Source organism: Leucoraja erinacea, chromosome 2, assembly GCF_028641065.1.
Source record: "Leucoraja erinacea ecotype New England chromosome 2, Leri_hhj_1, whole genome shotgun sequence".
NCBI classification, from domain to species: domain Eukaryota; kingdom Metazoa; phylum Chordata; class Chondrichthyes; order Rajiformes; family Rajidae; genus Leucoraja; species Leucoraja erinaceus.
The window spans coordinates 11295661-11315649 of record NC_073378.1 but is presented as its reverse complement, the minus strand read 5'-3'; the positions used below and the strand labels follow the sequence as shown (position 1 = coordinate 11315649).

General features: G+C 44.3%; 1 protein-coding gene across 9 annotated transcripts in view; it reads right to left on the bottom strand.

Annotated features, from left to right (window-relative positions):
* LOC129706915 (FH1/FH2 domain-containing protein 3-like) overlaps window positions 1–19989 on the bottom strand; it is a 649864-nt gene that overhangs the window by 15331 nt on the left and 614544 nt on the right. For 7 of the 9 annotated variants that reach the window (XM_055651616.1, XM_055651562.1, XM_055651571.1 and 4 more), the window contains 3 exons: window positions 18118–18310; window positions 5847–5870; window positions 3284–3464 (listed from right to left, as the gene is read on the bottom strand). In XM_055651616.1, coding sequence (XP_055507591.1) covers window positions 3284–3464; window positions 5847–5870; window positions 18118–18310 — 398 coding nt within the window. The remainder of the gene's footprint in view (window positions 1–3283; window positions 3465–5846; window positions 5871–18117; window positions 18311–19989) is intronic. The other 2 variants (XM_055651624.1, XM_055651630.1) reach the window with 1 other exon arrangement.

Here is a 19989-nt window from a genome sequence, read left to right as displayed (position 1 = left end):
CAGGTTGATTTTCTGGCACCCTAGTTTCCAGAGCTTTTCTGGATTATCCGTTTTTCTGGACTAAAAGAGGTCACGTGATAATGATCCAACAACGCACCCATGGCCTGTTAATGACCACTCTCCTGTGTGTCCAAAGCACACTGGAGCGCCAGACACTTTCTGTCCTTTCCGTGGATGAAGGACAAAAGGGCTTTGCTGGTGGACCTTGTGAGTCGGGAGCGGCACTGGAACTGGGCCTCTAAACGGGCAGGAAGATGATGCAAACCGGTGATGGGTTGGCAGGCCCGTCCGCTATATCAAATATCTGTTATAAGGGGGTCGTTCAAATCAAGGTTCGCTTTATTGTCTTTGCAAAACAGTTAGGAGAGAAGATTGAGAAAGCCGCATAATGATAGTTAGAAGTGCTGAGGACAGGAAATCAACTTTTCCGACCTTTTAATTGTCAGACAGTCCTCTTGCTGTGTGTGAGGAAATTAAATACCTAGGTCATGTCATATCCGATGACTGGATGGATGACAAAGACCTCTACCGACAGCGCTGTAAAATTTATTTTCAAGCTAACACACTTATAAGGAAGTTTTCTATGTGCTCTGACTCTGTGAAGTGTTCCTTGTTCAGAACCTATATCACACCGTTATATAATGCTCAATTGTGGTCTAACTATAAGGAAAAGAGTATGCAGAGGCTCAAGGTAGCATACAATGATGCAATGAGGTTGCTGCTGCGTATCCCTAGGTGGCATAGTGCCAGTCAATTGTTTGTGTCCACTAGAGTGCCAACCTGTGAGGCACTCTTAAGACAGCTGATGTTTAGTTTTATGTGTCGCCTGGACAAGTCAGAGAACCACATAATTGAAGCCCTAGTCAGCCCTCTGAAAAGCTGCTATAGATTCACTTCTAGGCTAAGATGGCATTGGTGCAATAGCTTGTATATCTTATAGGCTAATATGCAATTTTTAATGTATTTTTTGTATCTCCTTATACTGTATGATGTGTTATATGGACCTGTGTCTGAAATAAAGCTTTATATATTGAGAACATAGTTGATTCTTTCACGATGAGTGGTTGCCACTCGCAATGCCATCTGTGGCCACTAGGGGAATTTCAACTGAGCTCTCGTGATTTTGTCCGGATTATAGGAGTGGGTGGGCCATCAGTTGCCGGAAAATCCTTGTTCTATGTTTATATATCTGTTGTACTGCTGCAAGTGAGAATTTATTGTTCTCTTTTTCATATGACAATGAAACACTCTTGATTCTTGACTTGACTCTTGTCCTGTGCATTTATGGTTTCGGGAGCAATAGGTTACGAGGCAACAGGTGCTGGATTGGTGGAGCGGCTGCTGAATTGCCAACCTGCCACATTCAGCTCTCCCGCTCGCTGCACAACTGAAGGGTAGAAATCCAGAAACCCTTGCATTTAGCCGGATGTCCTGATCATTCAGTAATTCACCTGCACCCAGGATATTCAGCACAACTGGATGGCTGAATAGTGTGAATATTTTGGCTGAGAGAGACTGTTCCCAGCACTGCTTGTCTGTGCCGGGTAATCGCAATGCTAAATGATCTTTGTGAAAGAAGAGCTCTGCAATTGCACGATTTGTTAAAACCATAGCACGTGGAGGTTGAGGAACAAATACTTTTGCAGTTGGATCAACATAACATTTGGCTTAATGGGGCACCAGCAAGTGACATTTATATCGGAGAGACCTTGGATTCTCCATTATAAAGCTTTTGCTTTCTCAACATTTACTGTGAACTCAGATTTTTTAATAAAGCGAAGAACTAAATAAGGAACGTAGGCCAGATTAGATATATCCATGGACACTGCGGGAGTGTAGAGAAGGAAATGCAGGAGTCCTGGCTGGTATATATGAATGATCATTAGATCTGGGTGAGGTGCCTGAAGATGGAAGGGTGACTAATGTTGTACGCTATTTAAGAAGGGCTGCAAGAAAAATGGGGAGTCATCATTTCCCGCAAACCTAATGTTTGTTATACGAGTTATTGGACAGGATTCTGAGGCATAAGATACACATGCATTTGGAAAAATGGGTTGATTAGAGATAGTCAACATGGTTTTGAATGTGGGAGGTGGTTTTCATAAACTTGATTGAACTTTTTAAAAGAAATAACGAAGAATGTTGATAAGAGCAGAGTCGTAGACGTCTATATGGAATTTTAACAAGCTCGTTGATAAGGGTTCACATGGTAGGCTGTTCTGGACGGTTAGATCGTATGGCTTCCAGTGAAAGCTAGCTGACTGGATAGAGAATTGGCATCATGGAAGGAAGCAGAGGGTGATGGTGAAAGGTGTTTTTTTCCGACTGGAGGCCTGTGACCATTGATATGCCTCGGGAAACAGTACTGTGCCCATTGCTGCTTGTCATCTATATCAATGATTTGGATGAGAATGTACAAGGCATGATTAGTAAGTTTGTACATTGCCTTAAAATGGGAGGTATTCTTGATAAAGTGACATCTTGATCAGCTGGGCAAGTGGGGCTAGGAAGTTTAAAATACTGGTAAAGTCACACACAGGTATTGTATTCAGTTTTGATCTTCCTGCTTTTGGAAAGTTGCTATTAAGCTGGAAAGAGTGCAAAGACAATGTGCGTGGATATTGCCAGGACTCAAAGGCCTGAGCTAAAGGGAATGGTTGGGCAGGCTAGGACTTCATTCCTTGGAGTGCAGGAGACTGAATGGTGATATTATAAGGGTCTACAAAATCATGAATGGAATAGATAGGATGAATATACAGTCTTTTCCTCAGGGTAGATGAATCAAGAACTAAAGGAGATAGGTTTAAGGTGAAAGGGTGAGGATCTAATATGATTTTGATGGGTAACATTTCCACGCTGTGGTATATGGAATGAATCTCCAGAGATAGTTGAGGCAGGTACAATAACAGTATTTGAAAGATATTTGGACGGGTAGATGGATAGGAAAGGTTTAGAGGTATATTAGCTAAATGTGGGCAGAAGGGACTACCTTCGAAGAGATATCTTGGTTGGGATGATGATTTGGGCCGCATGGGCCATGACTTTGGTAACGGTGCTTTATTTTCTACATGTGCAACTGCAGAGTGAAATTCCTTTTACATATTTAGACATGTAGGCACCGCCACATGTTGGCACCATTGCCAACATCCAGTATCCTGTCCACCCGCCCGCTCGGTCTACTGGAAGACTAATGGGCATCAGTCAAGCAGCAGATTAGCGGTCAACCCTATGCCACACAATACTGAAAGCTGTACAAGGGGTCAGGTCAAATGGTGATTTTTACCTCTGCTTGCTCTCGTTCGGGTTCGCACACCTGGGACTCCAGCAGTAACTTCTCCACTTGATAGAGACATTTTAAGAACCGCTTTCATATTTTCATGTTCCGCTGCCTCTTCTGCATAGTCTAGTCCCTGTGGCTGGATATCACTTGAGACAGTTGCCGTGTTGCTGGAGAACTTCCCTGTCTACACAATAAATCAGGTACATACTGTCATTAGTTCAATGCAGAGATATTACTACTGCTTTTTTGTTGAGTACAAGTCTACAAAACACTTTGTGCAGGTTAAAATAGGAGTATCAGCAACTTCATGAGTAATTTTAATACATAACATGGTCACTGCTTTGAATTTCCCAACATTTTCAGATTGTCATCGGGAATCCCTATATAATAGATGGGTCTGAGAAATGTTCATAAAAATGATGAACACATACACATCACATTTGAACAAACTGGCGTCAGGACCGATGGTTGACACTGACATTGGCATAGAACTATCACCTTTACATTAGCCAAATAAAAAAATAAAAAAATAAAAATACTAATAATCAATGCATAACATGATTAAAGCCGAGTTTATGGAGAATGGTGAATGGCTATCAGACAAGAATATCCGAACACCTCCGCTCGGTCCCCACCGAACACCTCCGCTCGGTCCGCATTAACCAACCTGACCTCCCGGTGGCTCAGCACTTCAACTCCCCCTCCCATTCCATATCCGACCTCTCTGCCCTGGGCCTCCTCCATGGCCAGAGTGAGCAACACCGGACGTTGGAGGAACAGCACCTCATATTCCGCTTGGGGAGTCTGCATCCTGGTGGCATGAACATTGAATTCTCACAATTCTGTTAACCCTTGCTGTCTCCTCCCCTTCCTACCTCAGCCCTCGGGCTCCTCCTCTTCCTTTTTCCTTTCTTCCTGTGGCCTCCCCCCACCCCCTATCAGTCTGAAGAATGGTTTTGGCCCGAAGCGTTGCCCATCTCCTTCGCTCCATAGATGCTGCTGCACCCGCTGAATTTTTCCAGCATTTTTGTGTACCTAAGAATTTACTCTAATTGAACTGATGATGTGAACAAGACTTAACATGTAAACAAATAAGACAGCATCTTCCAGTAAGCACACACATGGAAGTATAGCGATTGCAGTCTAACATGCCGGCTCCTCTTTCTAATGCATTGTTCTGTGGATATCTCCAAATATAACTGCGGAAATCTGCAGGACTTAACATACCTTCTCTCCATACCCCCTGATCCCTTTAGCCACAAGGGCCACATCTAACTCCCTCTTAAATATAGCCAATAAACTGGCTTCAACTACATTCTGTGGCAGAGAATTCCAGAGATTCACCACTCTCTGTGTAAAAAATGTTTTTCTCATTTCAATCCTAAAAGATTTCTCCTTTATCCTTAAACTGTGACCCCTTGTTGTGGATTTCCCCAACATCGGGAACAATCTTCCTGCATCGAGCCTGTCCAACCCCTGAAGAATTTTGTAAGTCTCTATAAGATCCCCCCTCAATCTTCTAAATTCTAGCGAGTACAAGCCGAGTCTACCCAGTCTTTCTTCATATGAAAGTCCTGACATCCCAGGAATCAGTCTGGTTAACCTTCTCTGTACTCCCTCTATGGCAATAGAATGATTCAATTTTGAATCTGAATCTTCCTCAGATTTCCTCAGGAGACCAAAACTGTACGCAATACTCCAGGTGTGGTCTCACCAAGACCCTGCACAACTGCAGTAGAACCTCCCTACTCCTATACTCAAATCCTTTTGCTATGAATGCTAACATACCATTCGCTTTCTTCACTGCCTGCTGCACCGGCATGCCAACTTTCAATCACTGGTGTACCATGACACCCAGGTCTCGTTGCATCTCCCCTTTTCCTAATTGGCCACCATTCAGATAAGGAAATAGTAGCCTGCTTATGAATAAATTTGCTGTGAATTCCTAACGTCGTCAAAAGTACGATAATGTTCTCTATCAGTTCGGTATTGTGAATTGCTTTGCTGAATGAACTTGCAGTGCAGTGAGCATATGAGACATGTATGGCATTTGGAGCGATGTAGCCAGGGAATTTTGTGACTATACAATGCTGATGAAAGGACCAATTACAAATGAATCAATCCACAACCGAACAAACACTAGTAATAATAATCATGCAGCAATCATGAAAAAGAATTCCAATTATGGATGTCAGTTTGCACATTATCAGATTAAATGTCGACATGTAAAGTTTGATGTCTGCAGCCAGTATTAAAAGAATTTGAGGAGATTCTGTGATATCTGCATCTGGAAAGAATCAAAGACCATCACAATACACAAACAAACAAAGTAGGCACTGCAAATTCTCCAGATATTAGTGTACATGAAATTATATTGTCAAAACACTCAGAAACAATGGCAGTAGGTTAATGCTGTTTGAAAGGGTGCAATTAAACGAGGGCCTGGCTATCATTTGCTCTTCATGTTGGCCATGCACAGTGTTAGCAACACAAAAAGCATCGGAGTGAATTTAGTGACAATGCTTCCGTCAGACAATATCTCCTCAACCCGAGACAATAGCCATACCTCAACATCATCATCTTCATCCGTCTGAAATGAAAGGGGAGAAGGTAGTGGAGGAAAAAGCAAGAGCCAAAGTAAGGTAAATAGAGATTTAGAAAATGGCAAAGAAATAAAGTGAATGGATGAAAATACACAAAGCCTAGATTGCTGTTGAGATACAATGAATAGTGGCAGTTAACTGACCAAGAAGAATGACTAATATTATCCAGTGTAATTCTAGAGAGTCTTTAATTCATAAATATTAACAATTACATTCATTTTTCTACATCAGAAATTGAATTCAACAATGCAGGTCATTTAGATGATTCTTCTGCTTATCACGAGGAAAGCTATAGGCCCAGATGGTATATCTGGGCGAGTACTTAAGTCTTGTGCTACTCAGCTAGCTCCGGTGCTCACTACAATATTCAACCTCTCCCTGGCCAAGTCCGTGGTCCCTGCCTGCTTCAAAAGATCCATCATTGTACCTGTACCAAAGAATGCCTCTCCGGCTTGTTTGAATGACGAGTGGCCCTCACCTCGGTAGTCATGAAATGCTTCGAGAGGCTGGACAAGGACCACATCTGCGCCTTCCTACCTCACAACATGGACCCGCTACAGTTTGCATATCGTCCGAACAGATCCACGGACGATGCGGTCTCCCAGATGCTGCACACCACTCTCTCTCATCTTGACAGCCAGAAGGGGGGCTATGTGAGGATGCTGTTCATTGACTTCAGTTCAGCCTTCAACACGATAGTCCCCAGCAGACTTGCTGAGAAGCTGCTGGAACTGGGGTTTAACACTCCCCTGTGTGCCTGAGACCTGGACTTTCTCACTGCCAGGCCCCAGGTAGTCAAGATGGGAGGGAATACATCGAACACCCTTACCCTGAACACAGGATTCCCCCAGGGTTGCGTCCTCAGCCCTCTACTGCACTCCTTGTACACACATGACTGTGTGGCTAGGTTCAGCTCCAACTCAATAATCAAGTTTGCTGATGACACTGTGGTGGTGGGCCTGATCTCCGATAACAATAAGAAGGCATACGGGAGGAGGTGGCTGATCTGGCACTCTGGTGTCAGGACAACAGCCTCCTCTTGAATATCAAAAAAACTAAGGAGCTGAATGTGGACTTTAGAAGGACACAACATCCTAGGAAGTATACACCACTGGGGATAAATGGGGATACTGTGGACAGGGTGGGTTGCTTTAAATACCTGGAAATCCACATCACACAGGATCTTACATGGACATCACATGCTGGTAAGTCAAGGCAGCGCCTATACCACGTCAGGCAGATGAGGAAATTCAGAGTCTCTCTGAGAATCCTCCAGTGCTTCTACTCAGGGGCTTTAGAAAGCATCTTATCCGGCAACATTACAATCTGATTTGGGAACTGCTCTGCCCAGGACAAGAAGTCTCTGTAGAGAGTAGTGTGTTCGACCAAACGCACTATGGGAACTACACTCGCCCCTCTGCAGGAAATATACATCAGAAGGTGCAGATTCAGAGTCAGCAACATTATGGGGGACCCTTTCCACATCAGCAACGGACTGTTCCAGCTGTTATGGTCAGGTAAACGCCTCCGCTGTCATGCTGTGAAAACAGAGAGGATGAGACGGAGTTTCTTCCCACAGGCCATTAAGACTGTAAGCTCTTAACTCACCAGGGACTAACTTACTGTATCAAACTACTGTTGTGTTGTGTCTTTTTTAAATTGCTGTTTTTTTCATAATATGTAAGTACTGATTCTGTCCTAATCTGTTCTGCAGTTTTTTGCACAATCCCCAGGCATTGGCACTTTCATTTCACTGCACATCTTGTACAGTGGCTTGCAAAAGTATTCATACCCCTTGAACTTTTCCACATTTTGTCACGTTACAACCACAAACGTAAATGTATTTTATTGGGATTTTATGTGATAGACCAACACAAAGTGGCGCATAATTGTGAAGTGGAAGGAAAATGATACATGTTTTTCCAATTTTTTTACAAATAAAACACTGAAAAGTGTGGCATGCAAAAGTATTCAGCCCCCTTTATTCTGATACCTCTAAATAAAATCCAGTGCAACCAATTGCCTTCAGAAGTCACCTAATTAGTAAATAGAGTCCACATGTGTGCAATCTAATCTCAGTATAAATACAGCTGTTCTGTGAAGGCCTCAGAGGTTTGTTAGAGAACATTAGTGAACAAACAGCATCATGAAGCCCAAGGAACACACCAGACAGGTCAGGGATAAAGTTGTGGAGAAGTTTAAAGCAGGGTTAGGTTATAAAAAAATATCCCAAGCTTTGAACATCTCACGGAGCACTGTTCAATCCATCATCCGAAAATGGAAAGAGTATGGCACAACTGCAAACCTACCAAGACATGGCCGTCCACCTAACTGACAGGCCGGGCAAGGAGAGCATTGATCAGAGAAGCAGCCAAGAGGCCCATGGTAACTCTGGAGGAGCTGCAGAGATCCACAGCTCAGGTGGGAGAGTCTGTCCACAGGACAACTATTAGTCGTGCACTCCACAAATCGGGCCTTTATGGAAGAGTGGCAAGAAGAAAGCCATTGTTGAAAAAAATCCATGAGAAGTCCTGTTTGCAGTTTGCCACAAGCCATGTGGGGGACACAGCAAACATGTGGAGGAAGGTGCTCTGGTCAGATGAGACCAAAATTGAAGTTTTTGGCCTAAATCCAAAACGCTATGTGTGGCGGAAAACTAACACTGCACATCACCCTAAACACACCATCCCCACTGTGAAACATGGTGGTGGCAGCATCATGCTGTGGGGATGCTTTTCTTCAGCAGGGACAGGGAAGCTGGTCAGAGTTGATGGGAAGATGGATGGAGCCAAATACAGGGCAATCTTAGAAGAAAACCTGTTAGAGTCTGCAAAAGACTTGAAACTGGGGCGGAGGTTCACCTTCCAGCAGGACAACGACCCTAAACATTCAGCCAGAGCTACATTGGAATGGTTTAGATCAAAGCATATTCATGTGTTAGAATGGCCCAGTCAAAGTCCAGACCCAAATCCAATTGAGAATCTCTGGCAAGACTTGAAAATTGCTGTTCACAGACGCTCTCCAACCAATCTGACGGAGCTTGAGCTATTTTGCAAAGAAGAATGGGCAAAAATGTCAGTCTCTAGATGTGCAAAGCTGGTAGAGACATACCCCAAAAGACTTGCAGCTGTAATTGCAGCGAAAGGTGGTTCTACAAAGTATTGACTCAGGGGGGCTGAATACTTTTGCACGCCACACTTTTCAGTTTTTTATTTGTAAAAAAATTTGAAAACCATGCATCATTTTCCTTCCACTTCACAATTATGCACCACTTTGTGTTGGTCTATCACATAAAATCCCAATAAAATACATTTACGTTTGTGGTTGTAACGTGACAAAATGTGGAAAAGTTCAAGGGGTATGAAAACTTTTGCAAGCCACTGTATGTGTGTGTGTGACAAATAAAGTTGACATGATTTGACGTGGGCATCAAGGTGGCGCAATGGTGGAGTTGTTGTTTTACAGCAACGAAGACCCGGGTTAGATCCTGACTATGGGTGCTGTCTGTAGGAGTTTGTACGTTCTTCCCGTGACCATGTGAGATATCCCCTGGGTGCTCAGATTTCCGCCCACTCTCCAAAAGACATACAGGTTGATAGGTTAATTTGGCTTTGGCAAAAAAAATGTGAATTGTCCCTAGTGTGTAGGGTAGTGTTAGTGTACAGGGATCACTGGTTGGCACGGACTCGGTGGTGGCCTGTTTCCATGCTGTATCTCTGAACTAAACTAAACTAAACTTGTGAGCACTGTTCAAAAGGCCAATACTTATTGCCTATCCCGAAATATCATTGCAATCATTGTGGTGAATCACCCATTTTCATCCCGTACAGAAGGTAGTTCTGGAAAAGGATGTGGTAAGAAATTCAGGAGTATGATCCCAAATGATAAAGGAATGGCCAAAGCGGGGAGGTATGCCGTAGAGAGGGAATTTGATGTTGTGACAAACTTAAGCAGCTGCTGCCCTTGTCCTTCCAAGTAGTAGTAACTTTGAATTTGGTAGTTCTTATAACCATATAACCATATAACAATTACAGCACAGAAACAGGCCATCTCGGCCCTACAAGTCCGTGCCGAACAACTTTTTTTCCCTTAGTCCCACCTGCCTGCACTCATACCATAACCCTCCATTCCCTTCTCACCCATATGCCTATCCAATTTATTTTTAAATGATACCAATGAACCTGCCTCCACGACTTCCACTGGAAGCTCATTCCACACCACTACCACTCTCTGAGCAAAGAAGTTCCCCCTCATATTACCCCTAAACTTCTGTCCCTTAATTCTGAAGTCATGTCCTCTTGTTTGAATCTTCCCTATTCTCAAAGGGAAAAGCTTGTCCACATCAACTCTGTCTATCCCTCTCATCATTTTAAAGACCTCTATCAAGTCCCCCCTTAACCTTCTGCGCTCCAGAGAATAAAGACCTAACTTATTCAACCTATCTCTGTAACTTAGTTGTTGAGAAGTCCAGGCAAACTGTGGATGCATTCTGCAATTGGTCCTCAGTGGTGAAGGACCTTAATATTGATGGTGGTTGGCAAGCGCAACCCAGATGGTATCAAGCTCGTATGAAATATTTTCATATTTTAAGATATTTAAGGTTTTTTGTTCTATGAATATGGCACATGTAGATTATAATGAAGAGGACACTAAGGTTAAAGAACAATGCATTTGTAGTGGAAATGGTAATCTGTAAACAATAATAATGCTTAAATGAGCAGTGGTAAAATAAAGGATTATAGATGAGGGAGGCAAATTCAAAAGTGAAGAAAATATATAGCACCATTCTGCCACATAGATTGCATGAGAAATCTAATTCTTATCATCGATAATTATATGCGCCAGGCTGAATATGTGCATGGCACATATTGGACTGATTATTGCATATTGCATGTTGGACTGATGTTTATGTGCTGGGACTAACTGGATCGCTAAATAAACCAATGATTAACTCAGCAACAAAATGTACTTTTCACATTCGCACACTGTCCCAAAGTGCTCTACAATTAAATACTTTGAAGCGTGATCACTTTGCAGTTCAGATAATTATGAGTATTACGACCCTTGGGAATATTCTCATTGAAGGCTTGTTTATAAATACATTTTTTAGATTATAAAAAACAAACAATAAGTCATTTTGAAATATGCACATTGGCACGACTATTCCATCTTGTCATCACGTGATATTTTTACCTGAAACCAGAAATATTCAGAACAGCTGTGATCAAAACCACCAATTTCATATCACAAATAATTGAATGAATACTGAAGGCTAATCCACAAACCCTGCACTAGCAGTATCTACTGTGCATAATCAAGGAGGAGTTGCACCCCCTGCCACTCCCTCTTCTCCCCTTTCCCATTAGGCAAGAGGTACAGAAGTGTGAAAATGCTTACCTCCAGATTCAGAGACAGTTCCCAGCTGTTATCAGGCAACTGAATCATACTATCAACAACTAGAGAGTGGTCTGAGCCAGGGGCAGAAATCCTGGGGGGGGGCAGGGGGGAATTACATGCCCAGGTCATATGTCACAAGTGAAAAACACTCTCGGCAGCCCTGGACACAGACCTGCACCTCATCCGCAACCAGGATCGATCCCGAGTCTCCGGCGCTGCAATTGCTGCCGAACCGCCACTGGACAATCCCTGTCCCCACCCGAGTGCCCCCCCACCCCACCCCACCCCCCCCACCCCCCCCCCCCCCCCCCCCCCCCCCCCCCCCAAGGCCCACAGCCAGCGCAGAGAAGCAGCGCTAAATCCAGCTCAACTCTGCCTGTCCCGCCAGGTTAACCTACAGCCCTGCCTGGACTTACGGGAACGACGGCCCAGGCTTACGGACAACGCGGAGAAGCAGCGCTAGCTGCATGGCTTCGGACTAGTGTCCCGTCAGTCCAGGCAGGGCTGTAGGTTAACCGGGAAGGCAGGCAGAGTTGAGCTGGATTTAGCGCTGCTTCCCCACGCTGGCCGTAAGCCTGGGCTGTCGTTTCCGGAATTACCGTCCACAGGGCCCACGGCTGAAGCCTCCGAAGCGTCGCGTGTGCGTGTGAGTGTGCGCATGCACAAGAAACTGTGTCGCCGCGGTCTCCCCCACGTTTTGATAGCGATTTCCGTGCCTGGCCTGAGCTACTATCTACCTCGAGGGAAACTTTTTTTCAAGTTTCTCCGGGCTCTGCGGCCTAATATCGATGGAGCTGGAAGCCTCCTCGGACTGTCGTGAGCCCCACTGTGTGGCGTGGACTTTAACATCGGAGCGGATCCCTTGCCTGGGATCGCTCCCACCGCGACCACCGTGGACTTACCAACAAGGGCTCGCAGTCTCGGGTGAAGCTAGTCGGGAGCTCCAACGCCGCGGAAGGCTCGACCTGCCCCGACACGAGGTTCGATCGCCCGGCGCGGGGGAGCTGACATCCACCCAATGCGGGAGCTTGATCGCCTCGACGCGGAGTGCCCGAATGCCTCCGGCTATGGGAGTCAAGTTCATCCCGTCAATGGAGGGCTCGAGGCCCCCGACCGAGGAAGAACAAAAGGAAGAGACGAACTTTATTTCGCCGTCTATCACAGTGAGGAATGTGTAGGAGTCACTGTGATGGATGTTCATGTTAAAATGTGTTTTTTGAGTGATCTGTTATTTTTAATTGTATGACTGACCTGGCCAATGAAATTCCTCGTATGTTGCAAAACATACTTGGCGAATAAAGTGTGATTCTGATTCTGATCCTATAGAGGTGTATAAAATCATGAGAGGACTAGATCGGGTAAATGCACAGTGTCTCTTGCCCAGAGTAGGGGAATCGGCAACCAGAGGACATAAGTTTAAGGTGAAGGGGAAAAGATTTAATAGGAATCTGTTGGTGACTTTTCATGCAAAGGGTGTGTGGATGTATGGAATGAGCTGCCACAGGAGGTAGGGACTATCGCACCATTTAAGTAACAGTTAGACAGGTTCATTGTTAGGACTGGTTTGGAGGGATATGGGTCAAACACAGGCAGGTGGGACCATTGTAGTCATAGAGTGATAGTGTCGAAACTGGCCCTTTGGTCCAACTTGCCCACACTGGCCAAAATGTCCCAGCTACACAAGACCCACCTGCCTGCACTTGGTCCATATCCCTCCAAACTTGTCCTATCCAAGTACCTGTCTAACAGTTTCTTAAACGTTGGGATAGTCCCAGCCTCAACTACCTCCTCGTTCAACTTGTTCCATACACCCTCCACCCATAGTGTGAAAAAGTTACTCCTCCTATTCCTAATAAAAAAGTGTAGCTGGGACATGTTAGCCAGTGTGTGCAAGTTCAGCCGAAGGGCCTATTTCCACACCATATGACTATGACAATTGAAAGAACAGAGGTGACCTCCTGCTGCCTTAGCTAACATTTACCCTTCTGAAAAATAAAGCAGATTTCCTGGTCGTTTACTCATTGTTTTTTGTGGAGCCTTTGTGTGCAAGTTGGCTAGATCAGAGCATTAAGAGGGCTTCAAACAAATTTAAAACACTTTAAAACACTGACATTTAAAATGATTAATGAAACGAATCTCATCCATATTATTTCCATCCTTATTTAAATGTTTTTTTGGATGAGATATTAACCAAGGCTCTACTAACCCCTTCACATGGATGTAAAGGCCACATGGCATTTGGAGTATACATGGAGCAGGAGAATATTCCCAGTAGCCTGATCAACTTTTGTCCATCAATACAACTTAACTGTGTAGGAAGGAAGTGCAGATGCTGGTTTACACTGAAGGTAGTCACAAAATGCTGGAGTAACTCAGCAGGACAGGCAGCATCTCTGGAGAGAGTTTACGAGGATGTTGCCAGGACTCGAGGACCTGAGCTATAGGGAGAGGTTGAGCACTCTATGACTTTATTCCTTGGAGCACATGTGGTTGAGGGGTGATCTTTTACCAGAGTTGGGGAATCAAGAACAAGAGGACATAAGGGGGAAGGATTTAATGGGAACCGGAGGGGCAACTTTATTTTTTTACACACAGTGGTAGGTATAGGGAAGAAGCTGCCTCAGGAGGTTGCTATAATCATCCAATGTAATTAGACAATAGACAATAGGTGCAGCAGTAGGCCATTCGGCCCTTCGAGCAGACACCGCCATTCAATGTGATCATGGCTGATCATCCCCAATCAGTAAACCGTTCCTGCCTTCTCCCCATATCCCCTGACTCCGCCATCTTTAAGAGCCCTATCTAGCCCTCTCTTGAAAGTATCCAGAGAACCAGCCTCCACTGCCCTCTGAGGCAGGAATTCCACAGACTCGCAACTCGGTGTGAAAAAGTGTTTCTTCATCTCCGTTCTAAATGGCTTACCCCTTATTCTTAAACTGTGGCCCCTGGTTCTGGACTCCCCCAACATCGGGAACATGGTTCCTGCCAGTAGCGTGTCCAAACCCTTAATAATCTTAAGATTTCCTCTCATCCTTCTAAACTCCAGAGTATACAAGCCTAGCCACTCCATTCTCTCAGCATATGACAGTCCCGCCATCCCGGGGATTAACCTTGTGAACCTACGCTGCACTCCCTCAATATCAAGAATGTCCTTCCTCAAATTAGGGGACCAAAACTGCACACAATACTCCAGGTGTGGTCTCACAAGGGCCCTATACAACTGCAGAAGGATCTCTTTGCTCCTAAACTCAACACCTCTTGTTAAGGAGATGCAATCTTTTATGGACGGCCAATACCTCCGTAAATCTTCAGAGAATCTGGCGCGCTATTTCTGTCACTGAGCTAATCCCAGAAAACTGTTGTTAGAAGAACAAACGAGAGGTAGTTTAGTTCTGTACTAGTGATTCACTACTTAAGTGAACATCTGCTTCTCAAGATACTGTGCACATTGCGCGAGAAGTTGGGCAAAGCATTATCTTCGAAGATGACCGTCAACAAATATTGAGAAAGATAATATTCTAGCCTCAAGTATTGACCTAAAAAAAGCCTTTAACTGTAAAATTAATATTTTCCCAAATGGATTTGGATAATATACGTCAGGCTGCCCCCTCTAGGATTAACTGTTCTTTTGGGGATGATTTATGCATGTCATCTCTCACGTTGTACCTAGGAGGAGAGATAGTATTGCAGTGTCCAGTGGCAGTAAGCAAAACAAATTAGAATTGGGATCTTTTCAAAAGCCAATGTTGAGCCAAAAGAGTGAGGTCATCCTGCCACTTCATATATCATCGGTGTGCTTCTACTTAAAATGCTCAGCATGACTCACAGGAAAACAATATCCCAGCCATTAAAAGAAGAGAGCAACCTAGAAGATAGAGGGTAGACACAAAGTGTTGCAGTAACTCAGTGGATCAGGCAGCATCTCTGGAGACAAAGGTTGGGCGCTGCTGAAGAAGGCTGATGCTGACCCGAAACATCACCCATCCTTTTTCTCCAGAGATGCTGCCTGACCTACCTCAGCATTGTGAGTCTATCTTTGGTACATACCAGCCAGCCTCTGCAGTTCCTTTCTATGCTCAGAGGATTGAGGGATTTGATTGTGAAAAGCGGCTCAGAGGATTGAGGAGGATTTGATTGTGTAAAGCCACTCACTGCGCACCAGAGACCTGTGACCTCCGGTGCTGTCCATTGGATTTGCACATTCTACACCTGGGTTTACTCTCGGGTGTCATCGGCCTGCATGTTTGTCAGAGCCCTTAGTCCACAGCCCGGTGCTGACGGAGGAGCTGCGGTTTGCAGAGCTCCACACGCGCTCAGCTTGTGACTCTGCCCCTCGGCCTGTGGACATATCCGGCACGGGAACTGATCAGTCGGGCCAGGAGGAGGATGCTCACCGTGGGGCCCGGCGTCAGCACCAGGGACCGGCGTGAGGTACGAACATCGGGACCCGGGGCGGCGACTGCAGGTGCTCGGAAGGCCCCGACTGTGGACACGGAGAGGGAGGCTTGCACACTTCTCCTCACCTGGGTTTCCATTTATCTTTTTGTGTTGTCCGCTTTTGTTAAATCAATTTCAATTTTATTTTTTTTCAATATGTTTTATTATTTATTTATTATTTATTTTTATTATTTTTCTTGTGATTTTTTTAACGATACTGCTGTACGGGAAATTCATTTCGTTGTCTCAAAGTGAGGCAACGACAATAAAATTTGAATACAAGAATACAATGATTGTAAATCGTCCCTAGTGTGTAGGGAGTGGATGAGAAGTGCGATAGTGTAAAACTAGTGTGAACGGATGATCAATGGTCAGTGTGGGCTCAGTGGGCTGATGGGCCTGCTTCCATGTGGAATGATGAAACTAAACAATATAAAACCCCGAATCCCTATATAAAAAACAAAGCCAAATTATTTATTTAAACATCACCCGTTTTATAGAAACATATAAAATCATTAGACTAAGTGGGACCCGTTGTTTCCCAGCATCACACGGGAGGGCTGGTCACCAATGCAATATTTCACCTCTCCACCAATTCCAATATTGCTTGCTCGCCAGTGGGGGGGGGGGGGGGGGGGGGGGGGGGTGGCTGTTGCACTAGTATGGGTGTTGCGGGCTGAAGGTACTGGTTTCCAGAGGGCTAGTATAGACATTGTGGGCCGTATGGATGCTTGGGCAGGCATCCAACTGTTGCAACGACTTTAAAAGCCAAGCCAAGGCAAACAATAGGGCTGCAGACACCTGACAACCAAAATTCATTTTGTGAACACAAACTCGTTAAAAAAAGGCGGGGCAAACAATTGGGCTGCAGACACCCAACAACCAAAATTCATTTTGTGAACGCAAACTTTTTAAAAAAAGGCTGCAGCCACTTTACAGCCACATCGAGGGGACTCACCGTGGAGTAAATGTGCGTTCAGTGTTATTCGCAGCTCAGAGAGCCGTGACCCTCTCGCTTCCTGGGTCTGGCAGAGACTGAGTGAGGCATGACACTTCCTGGTTTTATAGTCCCTCCCCCTGCTGCCAGCGGGGGCAACAGAGAGAATGGGGAATTTTGTAAAAACATTAATGTCTCTCTCATTTTTCATCAATGGAAAAAATCCTCCACACTCGTACGGCGGAGGGGGGCTCTGAGCGAGGTGGCAAAAAATGACAGCCGTAGGTGGCGGCGTTCTGTCGTAAATCGCAGCACAGTCGGCCAAAAGTGGTCAAGATCAGAGATATAGTAATATAGATAAAAGGACTAGACAAGCTAGATGCAGGAAAAATGTTCCCAATGTTGGACGAGTCCAGAACCAGGGGCCACAGTCTTAGAATAAAGGGGAGGTCATTTAAGACTGAGGTGAGAAAAAAACTTTTTCACCCAGAGAGTTGTGAATTTATGGAATTCCCTGCCACAGAGGGCAGTGAAGGCCAAGTCATGGATGGATTTAATCATATAACCATATAACAATTACAGCACGGAAACAAGCCATCTCGGCCCTAAAAGTCCATGCCGAACACTTATTTTCCCCCTAATCCCATCTACCTGCACTCAGACCATAACCCTCCATTCCTTTCCCATCCATGTACCTATCCAATTTATTTTTAAATGATAAAATCGAACCTGCCTCCACCACTTCCACTGGAAGCTCATTCCACACAGGTACCACTCTCTGAGTAAAGAAGTTCCCCCTCATGTTACCCCTAAACTTCAGTCCCTTAATTCTGAAGTTTAAGAGTTCTGTCCCTTAATTCTGAAGTTTAAGAGAGAGTTAGGTAGAGCTCTAGGGGCTAGTGGAGTCAAGGGATATGGGGAGAAGGCTGGCACGGGTTATTGATAGGGGACGATCAACCATGATCACAATGAATGGTAGTGCTGGCTCGAAGGGCCGAATGGCCTCCTCCAGCACTTATTTTCTATGTTTCTATGTTACTTTAATTGCAGGGTTGCACTTATCCCCACTTTGTGTTCCAACCCTGGCCATCATCCAACCCCAGAAAGAATTGAAAACAATCTTAGATTTTTCCTAATCTGGAACGAAGATTGTTTTGCATCGGACGAGCCGCGGGATTTCACACAGTCATGGTGAAAGCCAAGGAAATGTCACTCCATCCAGCCTCGCCATCAGAGATTCTCCCCGCGACAACACTTTGGTGAAAGATCCTGAGAGCGGCGGATCTTTCAAGTTCTAGCAGCCCTTTGGCGAAGACACTTTGTAAAACTGAATAATGCATCCACAGAAACCAACAGATTTCACGGACCTCCAGTGATGAGAATCAAAAGCTCTGACAAGGTGAATATTTGCGGATCTGCATCTTATAGCAACCACTGGCAACACAAATAGTGATCTTACTTACATCTGTAATCATTTTGCCTCTGGTCTTGTTTCTCTCTCTGTGATTGGCTCGTTTCTGCTTTTGCTGAAGCACCCGCTCCCTGGTGGTTCGATATTCGAGAGCGAACTCGCTGATAATCTTACAGAACTTGTGGATGTTCACGTCTCGGATTGCATGCGCGGGATGTCCCATGAAGAGCAGAAAGGCATGGAATCTAGAGGGCAAAGAGGAAGGTCAGAAGATGCATGGTGCAACTGTTCATTCCTTGCGCTTGTGAATACATGATGACTGGAGCAAACCGTGCATGCAAGACAGTTAACTACACGTTTTACATGATGAGCGTCGTAAACACTTAATGGGATGTTGTTCAGAAAAGCATTCCTTACAGAATAATTTTTGCAAACAGTGTCCCAACATATACCAAGGTTGTAGAGATGAGTTATATTCAGATGCTCTTGGAAAATGAGATAATTTCACCTGTCAAGGATTTGACAAAACAGGTTCCAGATAACGCAGCTAACCTTACTTAACGGATAGACTGACAGATTTTAGTTCTGATTCTTAGCCTTGCTAAATCAGAACTCCAGACACTAGTCCATGCATGTGGCCTTTAGTGTTTAACTGACTACTGTTGCCTTTACGTAGAATAAAGTAAATGTCACAGCTGTGTGGTATTGTGGAAATGAACAACATATAGAACAGGTACAGGGCCAATTACTTTGACAGAGTCACTTTAAATATACAAATGGAGACTTCAAACACATACGACACAACTTAGGGGATGATTTTGGAAAAAAAAAATGCTCAACTGCACCTATGATGTACGTTTTGGTCCAAGTTTGCACAGTGCGTTTTTGGCACACATCGGGGGATTCTATAACTTCTGCATCCTGCTGGATTATTCAAGATAAAGTTATGAGATGACTCCACCACTCCCAACTAGTATTAGGGAAACCATATACAGTCACCTGAGGAAATTTTAGACATCGAAAATAATCATAACATCCCCTAACACCAGGCCATAGGAGAGCACAACTGTAAAAGAGTAAAAGTTAATTTTCAAGAATGCAAAGACAGCAAAGCTTTCCCCATGAGGTGGGGAATCTCAAGGAAGCTCCCACTCATTCTTCATTCAGTGAAAAGTCAAGCATTTTTGTAGATCTTTTCATTTCTTTAGAATAGCCCCAAATGCTTCATGCTAATGATGTGATTTATGGGCTGTAGCCAGTACTGTAACGTAGAAAACACAGCAGCCAATTTTTGTGCAGAAAGCTACCATAAACATCACAAGGATAATCAAATGGCCCATGATTTTACTCATCTTTATCCACTTTCTACTAACTCATCTTCAGCAATGAAGGATTTGGCATAGAACAATCTTAATGATAAGCATAAAACCCATCATAACAAGGCTTTTCCCATAGCATGTCTGTTATAGATTGTGGTCTGGGCATCAGACATATTCCCAATCACCACTCTATCTTCCCTTCTCCTTGTGCTGTTGCATTGTGACATTCTTTCCATCTCTTCAAAAATATTCTGTTGGAAGGTGTAGGCTGGTGAAACTATTAAGCTATTTAATTTCGTCTCAAAATGGAGTTAAGATCATGGTTAGATTCATTAATAAAGTAATTTATCTGTCTATGCTTATACAAAATAAAGAGTACCTTAATTCTCTAAAGGATTCCTGGATTGAAAATAAAACATAAAAATCTCCTAAACGGAACGTGCCAATTTCTTTGTCTTTCTGCTTCAAAACCCGAATACACTCAAACTTTTTTAAAGGCTGACTTAATGCTTTCTCCTGTCAAAACCAAAGACTTCAAGAACTCAATGAGTTAGACAGCAACTGTGGAGTGAATGGACAGATGATGTTTTGGGTTGGGACCCTTC